Source organism: Vanacampus margaritifer, chromosome 1 (assembly GCF_051991255.1).
Source record: "Vanacampus margaritifer isolate UIUO_Vmar chromosome 1, RoL_Vmar_1.0, whole genome shotgun sequence".
NCBI lineage: Eukaryota > Metazoa > Chordata > Actinopteri > Syngnathiformes > Syngnathidae > Vanacampus > Vanacampus margaritifer.
In genome coordinates, this window is record NC_135432.1 from 57206425 (window position 1) to 57219583 (window position 13159).

A 13159-nucleotide genomic window follows, 5' to 3' on the forward strand; every position below is an offset into this window, starting at 1 on the left:
ATGAAACAAATACGCTTTTTTTTTATAATGCTGTAAAGGTTCTGCCCGACGTGACCATGCTCACGTTTGTTGTTGCTTGGAAAGCATACGTCGCTTTAGTTATACGTCACTGATCGTCACTTCCGGAAGTAGAGTTAACCGAAAATTACAGCATCCTTGATCGTCTTTAAAAATCGATTCAAATAACACTCAGGTGAATATTAATGTCGCCACACACCCATTAGAAATGTGCATCCACATAAAGACTTGTTTAGATTTTAGACGATAAAGCATGCTAGCATATCGCTGAAGTGTAGCCCATGTGTTTTGGTTACAAAATCGTCAATGGCACAGCCGCACAACTTGTGTTTCTATGTGCAGCATGTCAGACGGAGAATTAATTTCTGTGGATTATGAAGTATTTGGAAGAGTGCAAGGTGTCTTTTTTCGGAAATACACACAGGTACGTTTTGCGGTATTATAACCATTTTACGAATGGTTATTAACATTCGTTGCACTAACACCCCCCCCCCCCGAATGCTTGAATGTGATTGGTTAATTCACAACCTCATTAATAACAGCCTGTGCAACCACATTATCTCAATTACTTTTACTTACCCTCTCCAAAAGATTTCATTTGTTTTAATTGAGTTGTACAGGTTATAGGTCACATTAATCGTGGAAAAAGTTGTGAAGTTATTTAAATTTGTATTTTTTATATATATATATATATATATATATATATATATATATATATATATATATATATATATATATTACTAGAACCTGACATTTGGACTTTGCAGGGTGTGTAATTGTGTGTAGTTTTTTGTTGTTAATTTGTTTGTTTTTAACATTTGTTTGCTGTGTCATGTTCTTTGACTGTCAAATGATCTGTGTGTGTCTGTTAAACTTTACAGGCCCAGGCCAAGAAGCTTGGCCTTGTAGGTTGGGTCCAAAACACAGCTGTGGGAACTGTGCAAGGGCAGCTCCTGGGCCCACGCAAAAAGGTGACAGAAATGCAACAATGGCTCAAATCCACTGGGAGTCCCAAATCACAGATTGCCAAGGCAGAGTTCAAGAACGAGAAAACAGTTGCCAGCCTCAAACACTCGTCTTTTGACATTGTAAAATGACATGTACATTATTAGCATGCAAGCACTTATTTATTTTGTCTGTCTTTCCTTAATATTTGTTTAAATGCATCACAGTACCTGTTACTTATTGAAAAAGTGCACATATGTAAATTATTCCTTAACCTCTACAAAAACTGTGCTTTCAAAAATAAAACACCAAAATACTTTTTTTTTTTTTTTTAATTCTCAATTTAAACTTAACCCTTCATCTATTTGGCTTTACCATAAATATGAATGGCTCTAGCTCAGGGGTGGCCAAGTTCGCTCCTCGAGAGCCACCATCCAGCCTGTTTTCCATGTCTCCCTCCTTTAGCGCACCTGAATCTAATGATCAGCTCATCAGCAAGCTTTGCAGAAGCCTGATAACGATCCTGATCATGAATCAGGTGTGTTAGTGGGGAGAAACATGGAAAACAGGCTGGATAGTGGCTCTCCGAACTTGGCCACCCCTGCTCTAGATCATAGGTGTCAAACTCCAGTCCTGGAGGGCCGTAATCCTGCAGGTTTTGGAGGTTTCCCTCTTCCAACACAAGCTGATTCCATTTTTTTTTTTTTTAATGGTTTAAATGTAGGTACAAATTTTATTTTCCTTTTATATGCAATATTGGGATTTTTTGAATAATGTAAAAGTGATCATTTGAAAATGCACATTTGCAAAGTTTTGCAAAAATAAAGTGTTGTATATTGATATTTATCTTTTTCCTAATTAGTGTTGTTTTTTTTAAGTGAGAACTAGTTAACAGAATCACTGTCTTCTCTAATAATAATTTAGGCAGATAATTTATGGAAGTTCATCAGTGAGTGTGTAAAACTGGTATATTTTTATATTAATCAGTACCTAACCCGTGCAGTAGGTTGCGCGCTAGGACGATGAGACCATTGGTTCCTTCCACAACACTAGATGGCAGCACGTTTAGTTGTAACTTCCGGTGTCAACGTTCATATTTTTCGGTTCCTTCCACAACACTAGATGGCAGCACGTTTAGTTGTAACTTCCGGTGTCAACGTTCATATTTTTTCGTTGACTTGGCGCGTCGTTTACTTTGTATGTTTTCATTCATTTTAATGGTTTAACTCGTGACAGCGGCGAGAATGTTCAGCAGTCACAATATGAGGACTCTGGAAGCTAAGCGGCGACGTTAAAATGTCACGTTACGAAACAAAATGAACATGTTCAACCGTTATGATTAAATGTCTGTCTGAAGATGTTCGGTTGAAACTTCGCTCGGGTGTTGCCGTCCCTTCTCTTCAACAATGCGTGGAGGAGCTCGTCCTCAACAGCCTGGACGCCGGGGCGACGTGTGTGGGCGTCCGGATGGACCTGGAGGCGTTCAAGGTGCAGGTTATCGACAACGGCGCCGGGATGAGCGCAGAGGACATGGCGTGTGTTGGAAACAGATACTACACCAGCAAATGTCACTCACTGGGTGACCTGGACGATCTCAGGTATTATGGCTTCAGGGGTGAGGCCATCGCAAGTATAGTTGCTTTAGCCTCGCTTGTAGAAATCTCATCCCGGGCTCGAAACACAGGCAGGACGCTTGTTAGGATGTTCAAGAATGGCAAAGAGATGGATGTGTTCGAAAAGGACATTTGTCGACCAACTGCTGGCACCACAGTTATCATCTGCAACTTATTCCACAACATGCCCGTGCGCAGGAAGAGGATGGATCTCGTCCTGGAGGGTGAGCGGGTCAGACACCGGGTGGAGGCCATGTCGCTGATGCACCCCTCCGTGTCCTTCACCTTGAAGAATGACTGCACAGGTGCCATGATAGTGCAGCTCCCCAAAGCCAGAGACACCTACCACAGGTTCATCCAGATCCACAGCCTGGCCCGAGCTCAGAAACTGGGCGAGATCCAGCACACGCGCGCCCAGTTTGAGGTGACGGGTTACCTTGGCAGAGAGGGCCACTACAACGGTAGCTTGCAGTTCTTGTATGTGAATGGCAGACTGCTTCTAAAGACGCGCATACACACGCTGCTGAACTCTCTTCTTCGCAGACTTAGCAGTCCAGCCACGAGGAATGACAGCCCAGAAAAACAGTCTGCCGTCAGGAGCCCCAAGCAGAAACGATGCCAAGACCTCCACGGAATATATGTCATTAATATTAAATGTTCCTATTCCGAGTATGATATATGTCTCGAGCCTGCCAAAACCCTAATCGAGTTCAAAGACTGGGATGGTGTTTTGCTGTGCATAGAAGAGGCCGTAAAAGCTTTTCTGTGCCGGGAGAACTTGGTCCTCTCCCAAGATGACTTGCAAGATACATCGCCAAGGTTGTTTAAATCCGACAGCGTGCCGCAAGAAGACAACATTCCTGACCAGAGTGTCCATGCAGCCTCCATTTGTGTATCGGCGCCGACACTGGCATCGCAATCCGTTCATCGTAAGCGCAAGACTCTCATTCCATCTGATGCGCTTGAAACTGAAAATGAAGGGCATGTTGATGAGACTAAACTGGATCCTGTTAATGACTTTGAAAAAGAGGCAGAGGCAGCAATTAGCAAAGCTGCGGGCATTGAAAAAGAGGTCACGTTATCTCAAACAACCAGAAATGTCCATTTATCCATCAGTCAAGCAAGTCTAACTCCACATGATGCAGAGGGAGAAAAAAAGACTTTTAGAAGAATCAGCGTATCCTGTCCATTCATTCACAAATGTCTGCACGAGGCTCCCCGCGACGCCAGGACACAATTTCATCGGCAGCATTCAAAACATAAAATCTCCCTTGACGCTCACCGTGATGGATCTTCACTAAGAACGCACAGAAGCGTTTCTCACGCCGTCCCCTCAAAGGTTCCCAAAGTGCTACTTAAAGAGTCCGGATCACTTGACGAGTTCAGACGAGTTTATGGAAAAACTGTGGAAACAAAGATGACCGCACCGGACGGTCCGTTTAACGCTCGACCACTTCAGCCAAACTTTGTAGAGGATGCCCAGACTGATGATGTTCTCTCCCACAACCAGCCACCAAAAAGTGATGTCAAAAAGGACAGACAAGATGGCCCCCAAAGCTCAGCTGCTCGCTTAGGGTACACCAAGCAAGAACTCACTTCAAACAAACAATCATTAGCAGGTAAACTTAACCACCTGAAACAAAATGGGAGAATGGACTCAGAACCACCTAGTTGTGCTTCTCCACATGATTCCAGTCTGATTAGCAACAAAGCCTCTCAAGACGGCATTAACGGTGTTTGCGCCGAGCCCAGCGACGAGGGTACGACCGCAACGTCTACTGACTGGCTCCATCACTTTGATACCCAAACGGGGAAAATGGTGTACGTCAACAAAGTGACCGGGCTTAGCAAATACAACGAGCCGGCAACGGAAGAAACGCAGGCCCGCTGCACATCTGATGTCACCAACATGGCCGTCAGTGTCGTCTCTGAAACAGGTGAGTCAATAGCGGTTACAGATAACATTGCACTTGTCCTTGTCTAGAATGATAGACAGACATATTTGGTGGTTATAAAAAGTATGAAAAGAAAAATGCACGGAGCTGTCTCCAATGTCTTACAAATGCAACTATGCCATCTGGTGGCGGAAGAATGACCTCAGCACAAATCAATATCACCCTCGTTTTTTTACAGTACAGTACATCCTTTTTAATTTTAACTCAATTATATGAATTATTATGACATTTCTTTATCAATGACTAAAAGAAGCAGCCATATTTCTATTATTTTATTTTATTTTTTTACTTTGACACCCTCGTTTTTTTACAGTACAGTACATCCTTTTTAATTTTAACTCAATTTTATGAATTATGATGACATTTCTTTATCAATGACTAAAAGAAGCAGCCATATTTATATTATTTTATTTTATTTTTTTACTTTGACACCCTCGTTTTTTTACAGTACAGTACATCCTTTTTAATTTTAACTCAATTTTATGAATTATGATGACATTTCTTTATCAATGACTAAAAGAAGCAGCCATATTTCTATTATTTTATTTTATTTTTTTACTTTGACACCCTCGTTTTTTTACAGTACAGTACATCCTTTTTAATTTTAACTCAATTTTATGAATTATGATGACATTTCTTTATCAATGACTAAAAGAAGCAGCCATATTTATATTATTTTATTTTATTTTTTTACTTTGACACCCTCGTTTTTTTACAGTACAGTACATCCTTTTTAATTTTAACTCAATTATATGAATTATTGTGACATTTCTTTATCAGTGACTAAAAGAAGCAGCCATATTTCTATTATTTTATTTTATTTTTTTACTTTGACACCCTCGTTTTTTTGCAGTACAGTACATCCTTTTTAATTTTAACTCAATTATATGAATTATTATGACATTTCTTTATCAATAACTAAAAGAAGCAGCCATATTTCTATTAGTTTATTTTATTTTTTTACTTTGATGTTAAGAGTATGAAAAATGATTGTACATTTAGAACCTATCAAATTTGTGATTAATCTTGAGTTAACTATTGAAGTCATGCGATTAATTACGACTTTAATCGCCTGACACCCCTAATTAACTCTTTGACTGCCAAAAAAGTTAAATAACGTTTAGTAAAATCCTATGGAGGAGTGCCAAAGACGTTAAAAGACGTTTGTTTCAAAACAGAGGTGAAACTAACTATTTTATATTGTTGATTATTGAATAACGGAATAAGGTAGAAACAAACTTTTTTTTCTGATGAAAGATGAGAGTCCAATCTTTCATTTGGTAGTATGTGTGTTTCCATAGTCCAAACACATAATTTTCTATGGACCTTGAAAGATCAGTCAAAATGCTTAAAATCGGCTGGCACTGGCGACAACCCGTTTCTGAAAACGTCTGGCAGTCAAAGAGTTAAGATCATGATAATAAAAATAATTCATTGTAATGTAATTGCAACACTTCCTTTCGATGAGATGATTGTCAGACAAGAGAGAGAGGCTTTGCAACTTTAAATGTGCATTTTTTTTTCCAGGCAAAACCAGTTCATTCTAGATTTGAGATCAATCGAAATGTATACGTTTCCACTACATCACTCACATTATATTTCTGTGTATTATTTGATGACTTCATTGTACTGTAGGGACGGAGTACAGGTGTTACCCATTCCAGGCAGAGCTAGTACTGCCTTTCTTGCCTAAAACCAGAGGTGAAAGAGTGCTGAGTGCAGGGACGGATGACGCAGGTACCGAACCACTGAAGGATCTGAGAGAAGGACCGTTGCTCGTATTGTAGAACATTAAGTCAGCCTTTGTTTTTTTTTTGTTTGTTTTTTTTGTTCCCAGGTGACAATGCCGAGACCTGCAACTCCCTCTCGTCTTTGTACTCAAACTGGAACAACCCTGTGTTTGTGCGTCCTCCAGAGGTAAACTGGTGCTCCATTATTGCCTTTTTAAAAAAAATATATTTTTTATGTACACCCATTGTAAAAATTCAGGTTTCATGTATGTCTGTTTTTATGACGGCGTTGTGGTAAAAGGTGGGCGTGGACATATCAGGTGGGCAAAGTGGTGGACTTGCTGTAAAGATCCACAACATCCTGTTTCCGTACCGCTTCTCCAAGGCCATGATACACTCGATGAAGGTAAAAGCTCACTGAAAGGGATATCGGAAATAATCGACAAGCAATTTAATTTGCATTTGCAGGTGATCAATCAAGTTGACAACAAGTTTCTTGCGTGCCTGATCAATACGACGGATGATACGGAAAGTGAAGGTATGGACAATGTGTTTATTTATTTATTTTCTTCTCATTTTTATATTGGATTTAAATGTACAGGAAATCTTTTGGTACTATTGGACCAACATGCTGCACACGAGAGAGTGCGTCTTGAAAACCTAATCGCAGGTACGGAACAGAAAAACAAACAAGGCTGCAGTCAATATTAGTGAAGCGATACTCTTCCAATGCCGCGGTCAAAGCGCCACGTACCGTTACCAGATTCCTTTGAAGAGGATCCAAACGCACCCGGCGAGAGACGCCTGTGTTCATCCACTATTTTACCGCCTCTGCACGTCTGTGTGACCGAAGAGGAACAAAGGCTGCTCAGGTGAATATTTCTACATGTGCAACACAACAAGCGTCCTGGGACACTTTATTAGGTACACTTGCACAATGCAATGTGGCCTTAAATATATATATATATATATATTGTCCACAACAACATTTCCCATTTCAATTGAGGCAAATTAACTCATTCACTGTCATTGACGGCTATAGATGTCAAAAATTCATTTGAACTATTTCTATTAGTTTGACATTTTTTGTAGTATGAAAACCTAAAAAAAAAAAAAATTGTACATTTAGAACATATACAATTTGTGATTAATCTTGAGTTAACTAGTGAAGTCATGTAATTAATTAGAATTAAAAAATAATAATCACCTGATGCCCCTAATTAAAAAAAAGAAGAAGAAAAGATTATTAAAAATTAGGGGTGTCAGACAATTAAATGTTTTAATTGTAATTAATCGCATGACTTCAATAGTTAATTCACGATTAATTAAAATGTTTATATCTGTTCTAAATGTACCCCAAAAAAAATACTCTTGTTAACAAAAGTGGGGGAAAAAAATGTGAAACTAATAGAAATAGTTCAAATGAATTTTTGACATCTATATCCGTCAATGGCAGCGAATGAGTTAATGACAAAGTTACATTTGGTGGCACAAAATTTTGCATAGGAAAAATAATTCCTTTCATTTCCAACTCCACTTGGTCAGGTCGACCCCATGTTACACATGATCGTAATTAGATCCTGTACCCTCAACCAGATCTTGTCAGATTCATTTACGGAGATTAGGCCTGGAAGTGACATTCACACAGAGGCAGGATGACCAGGTGCTCGTAGGCAAGGTTCCCGTTTGTTTCGTGGAAAAAGAAAATAACGAGCTTCGGCGGAAGAGGCCATCTGTTATCAAGCGTGTTGTTGAGGTGGGAATTTGAGACACTCTGACTCTGGTGTTTAAAATCAAATCATTCAAGGTGAGCGACTTTCACCGTTTTTTTCTATTTCCTGTCTGCGATCATACATCAGGATTACCTTCAAGAGCAGATGGAGGTAAGATTATTTATTTATTTTTAATCACCAAATCCTTGCACCTGGAAGAAGCCCCACTGTATCGTTTGTGTTAGTTACTGCGCTCCACCGGTAGAGTGAAAGGAACTCTACCGCTCACCGTGCTGAAGGTCCTCGCCTCGCTGGCGTGCCACGGTAAGTTCAAACGACTCCTTTTCTTCATCATCATCATCATCATCATCATCTTCCTCACCATCATCACTTGGCTTCAAAACGTCAGACCCGAAATGCCCTGCGCGTTTCCGACAGGCGCCATCAAATTCAACGACCGCCTGAATCGAGACGAGTGCCACAGCTTGGTCGCGTCCTTGTCGTCCTGCCAGCTGCCCTTCCAGTGCGCCCACGGACGCCCGTCCATCGCCCCACTCGTCGACGTCCTCCATTTGGAGCCCAACCAGAAGGTACCGCGGAATGCGCAAGTGCTCTTAAGTGTGCCCCGCCAGACGCTTTTGACGATGACTAAGCGTTCTTGTCCTCCACAGGAAACTCAGAAACCCAATCTCGGAAGGTTGAGAGGCATGTACAAAGCGTGGGTATTGTATGGGAAGAGATAATTTTGTGGCAACCTCATGATTTGTATTTTTATTGTGCTGAATTGATCTGTCTATATAAATGGTTGACTTTGTCAAACTGTCTCTTATAGGATGTTGCTTATCTGAAAATATATTCATACAGGGTCCACGTGTCTAATAAAATCCGAAACGAGATGTTTTAATTGTATGTATGAATTACCACAAATTACATCACAATATGTTAGAATTATGAAGATGAACCGAATGTGTTTGATAACTGCACTAACCAGATCTGTTGATCCAGCCATTTTCTATAGCGCTTGTCCTCATTAGGGTTGTGGGTGAGTTTGAAGAGGTGACCAATAGCCATATTTGCATACCCTTCTCATAGTTGCAATCAGGAAGTCTGAGAATGTTATGGTGTGCCAACTACAAATATTGTACATGTTCATCATAGTAGTGGTTGTTTAAAAACATATCAACCTTGTGTGTTTTCTGGCATGTCACCACTCACGCTTTGCCTCCAAAAAAAAACATTAAATGTCTGGTAGATTCTACAGAGAATGAACTCGACGGTTTGTCTGTCCTTGTGGAGGAAGAGGACGCTCGTCTCTGCCTGTTGTCCAGTCACGTGACTCCTTCACCCTCACGTTTTTCTCCTCACCTCCGTACAATTATGATGACGTCTCACTTATTTTTCATTCATAACAAAATAACATGGCAAGCCCATTAGCAAAGAAAATGATGCATATGAAGACTGGCAAACGTGCGGATTGAACATTTAAACAAACGCACACAATCAAATCGCTGAGGAAATGTATGGTCACGTGTGTATTAATAACTCACACGCTGTTCCCCATTAAGCTATCATTTACATTTAGAATGGGCATTAATGTATCTTTTAAATCACCAATTTCAAATTTATGATGAAGCAATTAAGACACAGCTCGAACGCCGAAAACAGCTTGTTTTTGCTCTCAGTCAGAACCCCCCCGCACCTCGAACAATGGTACAGTCCGGGTTCATTCATAAAATTGTAGCAGAGCTCTAAAGGAGGGGCTTGCATCCAGCTCGTCCAGTTACCAGGTAGACTTTATACCTGGACGACTGAACCTCGGCAGGCTCCCAGGAAGCTTTTTCTTCCGTGTTTTTCTTTTCTTTAAACATTATAAAGTCGACGCTTTTTGCGTGTCTTGTTCATGATGCTTCGTAAAGATATAACGCTTGACATGGAAGCCGTGTCCCCCACCTGCCGGGCGGACTCTCCCGCCGGGACAAGGTGCCAGGAGATGGCCGAGGAGGCGAACTCTCCTGCCTCCCCCTCATCCTCCTCTTCCTCGGAGGGCAATGCAAAGGTATGAATGTCTATTTTCAAAAAGCATTTAACACCAAGAGCGTGTTAATTCGCTGTTTTTACTTGAGGCACAAATTCTAGATAAATCATTTCATTTCTGGCACATTTTTATATGTTATTTTTTTTCTATGATCGGAGCGGTGCTTAGGGCACAGTGGGTCGTGCTTTTGTCTTTTTTCGTCTTTCTATTTTGGTACGTACTTCCAAGCTGTGGGCCAGATGCGAGCGTGTCGATGCAGAGGTTCATTGAGAAAAATAAATCCATTCAGGAGACTCCACAGCATCCCTGCGTCAGCGCTGACGTCACCAGCAATGATAAAGTCAAATATTGATCGGGACAGAGGGCTATTTCTGTTTGGCTACATGTCAAGGAACGGTTAGTCCTTCACGTTACACAGTCACATACATGGATGTATTCCAACAGATCAATAAATTTCATTATTGATTATTTCTATTTAAGATCCTTCTCTCCAGATTTTTTTCTGACCGACAATGCATTCTACTCTTGCCCAGATTTTCATTTCCTTTTCCATTAGATTGCAAATTGATTGAAAAAAAAATCCCATTATTGAATATTACAATTTATTTTTCCACCTCAGGACATCTGCAGGGACGCTGCGTTTGTTCCAACCGTCACTGCAATCTCCTCTAGCCCTGATTTCCAGTGGATGGTCCAGCCTACAATCATTACATCTGTCTCCCCGTCTCCGGGTTGCGAGCGAGCCAATGAGCCGCAGAGCTCTCGCCAGGCAACACCCATAAGAGAGAGCAGAAATAAGGGAAAGAATGCGGCGAGGAAGGCGAAAGCAGAGCAGGTATCGGGTCAGCTCACAGCATGCGATCCACATTTCCAGCGAGCGGCGTTGTGCACGCTGTTCCTTATAGGCACTCCATTTATATTCAGGTCACAGCAAGTCTGCAACAATGGCCTATTTTTAGACGTGTAACATGCTTGGTGCGGTTCTCCAGAGGCTGCATTAATTGGCAGTGAGATGTATAGCAGACAGCTGGAGATGCGAGGGGCTGGATTCTTGGAGGTTCTCACTCAATTGTTTTTTCCTCGTGCCAGCTGTCTCCGGAGGAGGAGGAGAAGAAGAGGATCAGGAGGGAGAGGAATAAAATGGCTGCTGCCAAGTGCCGCAACCGACGGAGGGAACTGACGGATACGCTGCAAGCTGTAAGTAAACAAGCGACACGTTTGCTCAGCTGTTATTCGCACCCGCTCATGCTCTGTATCCCCGAAAAGGAGACGGACAAACTGGAGGAGGAAAAAGAATCCTTGGAGACAGAAATCGCCAACCTCCTCAAAGAGAAGGAGCGGCTGGAGTTCATCCTGGCCACGCATAAACCGCTGTGCCAAATGTCTGAGGACATGGAGTTCCAGGAGTCCGCCGGATCCCCAGAAATAATCCCGCCCAGTCCGGAGGAGGACCGGCTCCCGGACGACGGCGTTCAGGAGGCTCCTTCGATCCAAGACATGGACATCCCCAGCGATCCGTCCGTGGCCATCTCGGGGAACTCCAACATCCTGTTGTGCGCCAGCGCCGAAATCAACATCTGCGATCTGGAGCCCTCTCTGGACATTAAAGGGGGGCTCCTGGACGCAATGCTGCCCACTTTGGAGGACAAGCCGCGCATGGAGACGGCCCGGTCCGTCCCGGACATCGACTTGAGCGGCTCCCTTGGGGTCTCAGACTGGGAGACCCTGTACAAGTCCGTCTCGAGTGATATGGAGCCCCTCAGTACTCCCGTAGTGACCTCCACTCCGACCTGCAGCAGCTACCTGTCCGTGTTCACCTTCTCCTGCCCCGAGCTGGACTTGCTCACAGAGGGACTGGACAGCCATAGAGGAGGAGGAGGAGGAGGAGGAGGAGGAGGAGGAAAAGCCGAATCTGTCGATCACCTCAACTCCCCAACTTTGCTGGCCTTATGAAGGAAGTTGATGTGTGTCGTTTGTTTCTCTCTTGCAGGTTCCAGATTTTGGAAAGTGAGCAACTCACATAAGCTAATGTGTAAGCGCTAACGCTTTGAGGATGACTACATTCAAGAAAGACACGTGTGATGATGTAGCATGGCGTTCACTTTGACACGAGCGAGCTCTCCATTGAAATGCATGCGGAGAAGTTTCCAGATCATTTTCAAAACTAATATACTGTACAGCATATCTATCAGTATATGATCTGTTACTAGATCTAGGATGTAATGTGGAATTTAACGTGTCTCTATGGTTTTGTGTTTTGGTGTCCGTTAGATGATTGCTATTTATGCTGTAATCACGCACACACACATTCATCCATGCTTACCTCAATGTTATCGACTGTGGTTTTGACCTCATTGTTGAGAAAGTTTTCCATGAAAACATCCAGTGCGTATATACTATATAATATATATCGATCAAGATGTACCTTATGATTTATTTTTCTACCTGTCAGATTTTGTTAAAGGATGAAGGTATTGAGCATTGAGTGCTTATCTATGCTGCTGAATAATAATAATAAAAAATAAAGTGACTGAGTTGAATGGGATTGTGCTATAATGAGTGGTGAACAATCTCAAAAATATGTAGATTTTTTTTTAATACAATATACAAAAATTCATATGTACTGTCTCTAGATATGATTTGTGACTGACTGGCGACCAGTCCATGGTGTAGTCTGCTGTGTGTAACTCAATTTTATACTCCACTACAACACAGGATAATCTGTCAAATGAGTCCTTTAGGTTAATGTTTTCCAGTAATTATTCTTTCTGTCATTATACGTCGTTGGCATAGACAAAGGAGTAAAGATACATCCTTTGTAGTGAATAAATCATTTCCAGCTGCACACCTAATTGTGAGTTACTGCTTTAACGACAACCAATAATAGGCTAGATGGGTACTGATTGACAGAGTCAGTTAAAGTATGATAGCGGACACACACTAGTCTGTAAGCCTAATAATGTAGGCCCTACACTAACATAATGCTGGCCTCTTGACTTCAAAGTCATCAACTAGTGGACATTTAACTTTTAGTGAACGCTGCGACCTTGGACGAACCCAACATTTGCTGGTGTCGCAAATGTTCGTCCCTGCGATATGGCCAGTGGCGACAATTAAATCTGTATCAATTCACAAAAACTCACAATGTACC

At 41.8% G+C, this 13159-nt stretch overlaps 3 protein-coding genes across 8 annotated transcripts; all 3 read left to right on the forward strand.

Moving 5' to 3' along the window:
- Positions 1-3: 3 nt before the first annotated feature.
- Positions 4-1803, forward strand: acyp1 (acylphosphatase 1, erythrocyte (common) type). Its single transcript, XM_077556500.1, has 3 exons — positions 4-193; positions 361-442; positions 900-1803. The coding sequence occupies exons 2-3, from the start codon at positions 362-364 to the stop codon at positions 1113-1115; spliced, it is 297 nt and encodes a 98-aa protein (XP_077412626.1). The 5' UTR covers positions 4-193; position 361; the 3' UTR covers positions 1116-1803.
- Positions 1804-2107: 304 nt separating this feature from the next.
- mlh3 (mutL homolog 3 (E. coli)) lies at positions 2108-8869 on the forward strand. Of its 4 annotated transcripts, none has more exons than XR_013291066.1 (12): positions 2108-4513; positions 6167-6268; positions 6369-6448; positions 6563-6667; positions 6730-6799; positions 6863-6931; positions 7025-7133; positions 7858-8017; positions 8121-8144; positions 8219-8297; positions 8383-8563; positions 8645-8869. XR_013291066.1 is itself a non-coding variant. In XM_077556521.1 (12 exons), the coding sequence occupies exons 1-12, from the start codon at positions 2299-2301 to the stop codon at positions 8714-8716; spliced, it is 3237 nt and encodes a 1078-aa protein (XP_077412647.1). In that variant the 5' UTR covers positions 2108-2298; the 3' UTR covers positions 8717-8869. The 4 variants fall into 4 exon arrangements, 3 of the variants coding, with proteins under 3 accessions (XP_077412647.1, XP_077412638.1, XP_077412656.1); XM_077556521.1 differs by having other exon boundaries at positions 8412-8563; XM_077556512.1 differs by having other exon boundaries at positions 6730-6931; positions 8412-8563.
- Positions 8870-9342: 473 nt separating this feature from the next.
- On the forward strand, positions 9343-12548 carry fosaa (v-fos FBJ murine osteosarcoma viral oncogene homolog Aa). Of its 3 annotated transcripts, none has more exons than XM_077556550.1 (4): positions 9343-10029; positions 10628-10843; positions 11098-11205; positions 11275-12548. In XM_077556550.1, exons 1-4 carry the CDS (start codon positions 9874-9876, stop codon positions 11959-11961), a joined length of 1167 nt encoding a protein of 388 aa, XP_077412676.1. In that variant the 5' UTR covers positions 9343-9873; the 3' UTR covers positions 11962-12548. The 3 variants fall into 3 exon arrangements, with proteins under 3 accessions (XP_077412676.1, XP_077412686.1, XP_077412695.1); XM_077556560.1 differs by lacking the exon at positions 9343-10029 and adding an exon at positions 10036-10404; XM_077556569.1 differs by lacking the exon at positions 9343-10029 and adding an exon at positions 10036-10221 and having other exon boundaries at positions 10298-10843.
- The last annotated feature ends 611 nt before the right edge of the window (positions 12549-13159 follow it).

Excerpts from the sequence above, each read along its gene's own strand:
- acyp1 (XM_077556500.1), top strand. The coding sequence starts at position 362 with ATGTCAGACGGAGAATTAATTTCTGTGGATTATGAAGTATTTGGAAGA. Across the intron at positions 443-899 it reads TTTTTCGGAAATACACACAG|GCCCAGGCCAAGAAGCTTGG; the intron begins GTACGTTTTGCG and ends TAAACTTTACAG.
- mlh3 (XM_077556512.1), top strand. The coding sequence starts at position 2,299 with ATGATTAAATGTCTGTCTGAAGATGTTCGGTTGAAACTTCGCTCGGGT. Across the intron at positions 4,514-6,166 it reads CAGTGTCGTCTCTGAAACAG|GGACGGAGTACAGGTGTTAC; the intron begins GTGAGTCAATAG and ends ATTGTACTGTAG. Across the intron at positions 8,018-8,120 it reads TTATCAAGCGTGTTGTTGAG|GATTACCTTCAAGAGCAGAT; the intron begins GTGGGAATTTGA and ends ATCATACATCAG.
- fosaa (XM_077556550.1), top strand. The coding sequence starts at position 9,874 with ATGATGCTTCGTAAAGATATAACGCTTGACATGGAAGCCGTGTCCCCC. Across the intron at positions 10,030-10,627 it reads CCTCGGAGGGCAATGCAAAG|GACATCTGCAGGGACGCTGC; the intron begins GTATGAATGTCT and ends TTTCCACCTCAG. Across the intron at positions 10,844-11,097 it reads GGAAGGCGAAAGCAGAGCAG|CTGTCTCCGGAGGAGGAGGA; the intron begins GTATCGGGTCAG and ends TCCTCGTGCCAG.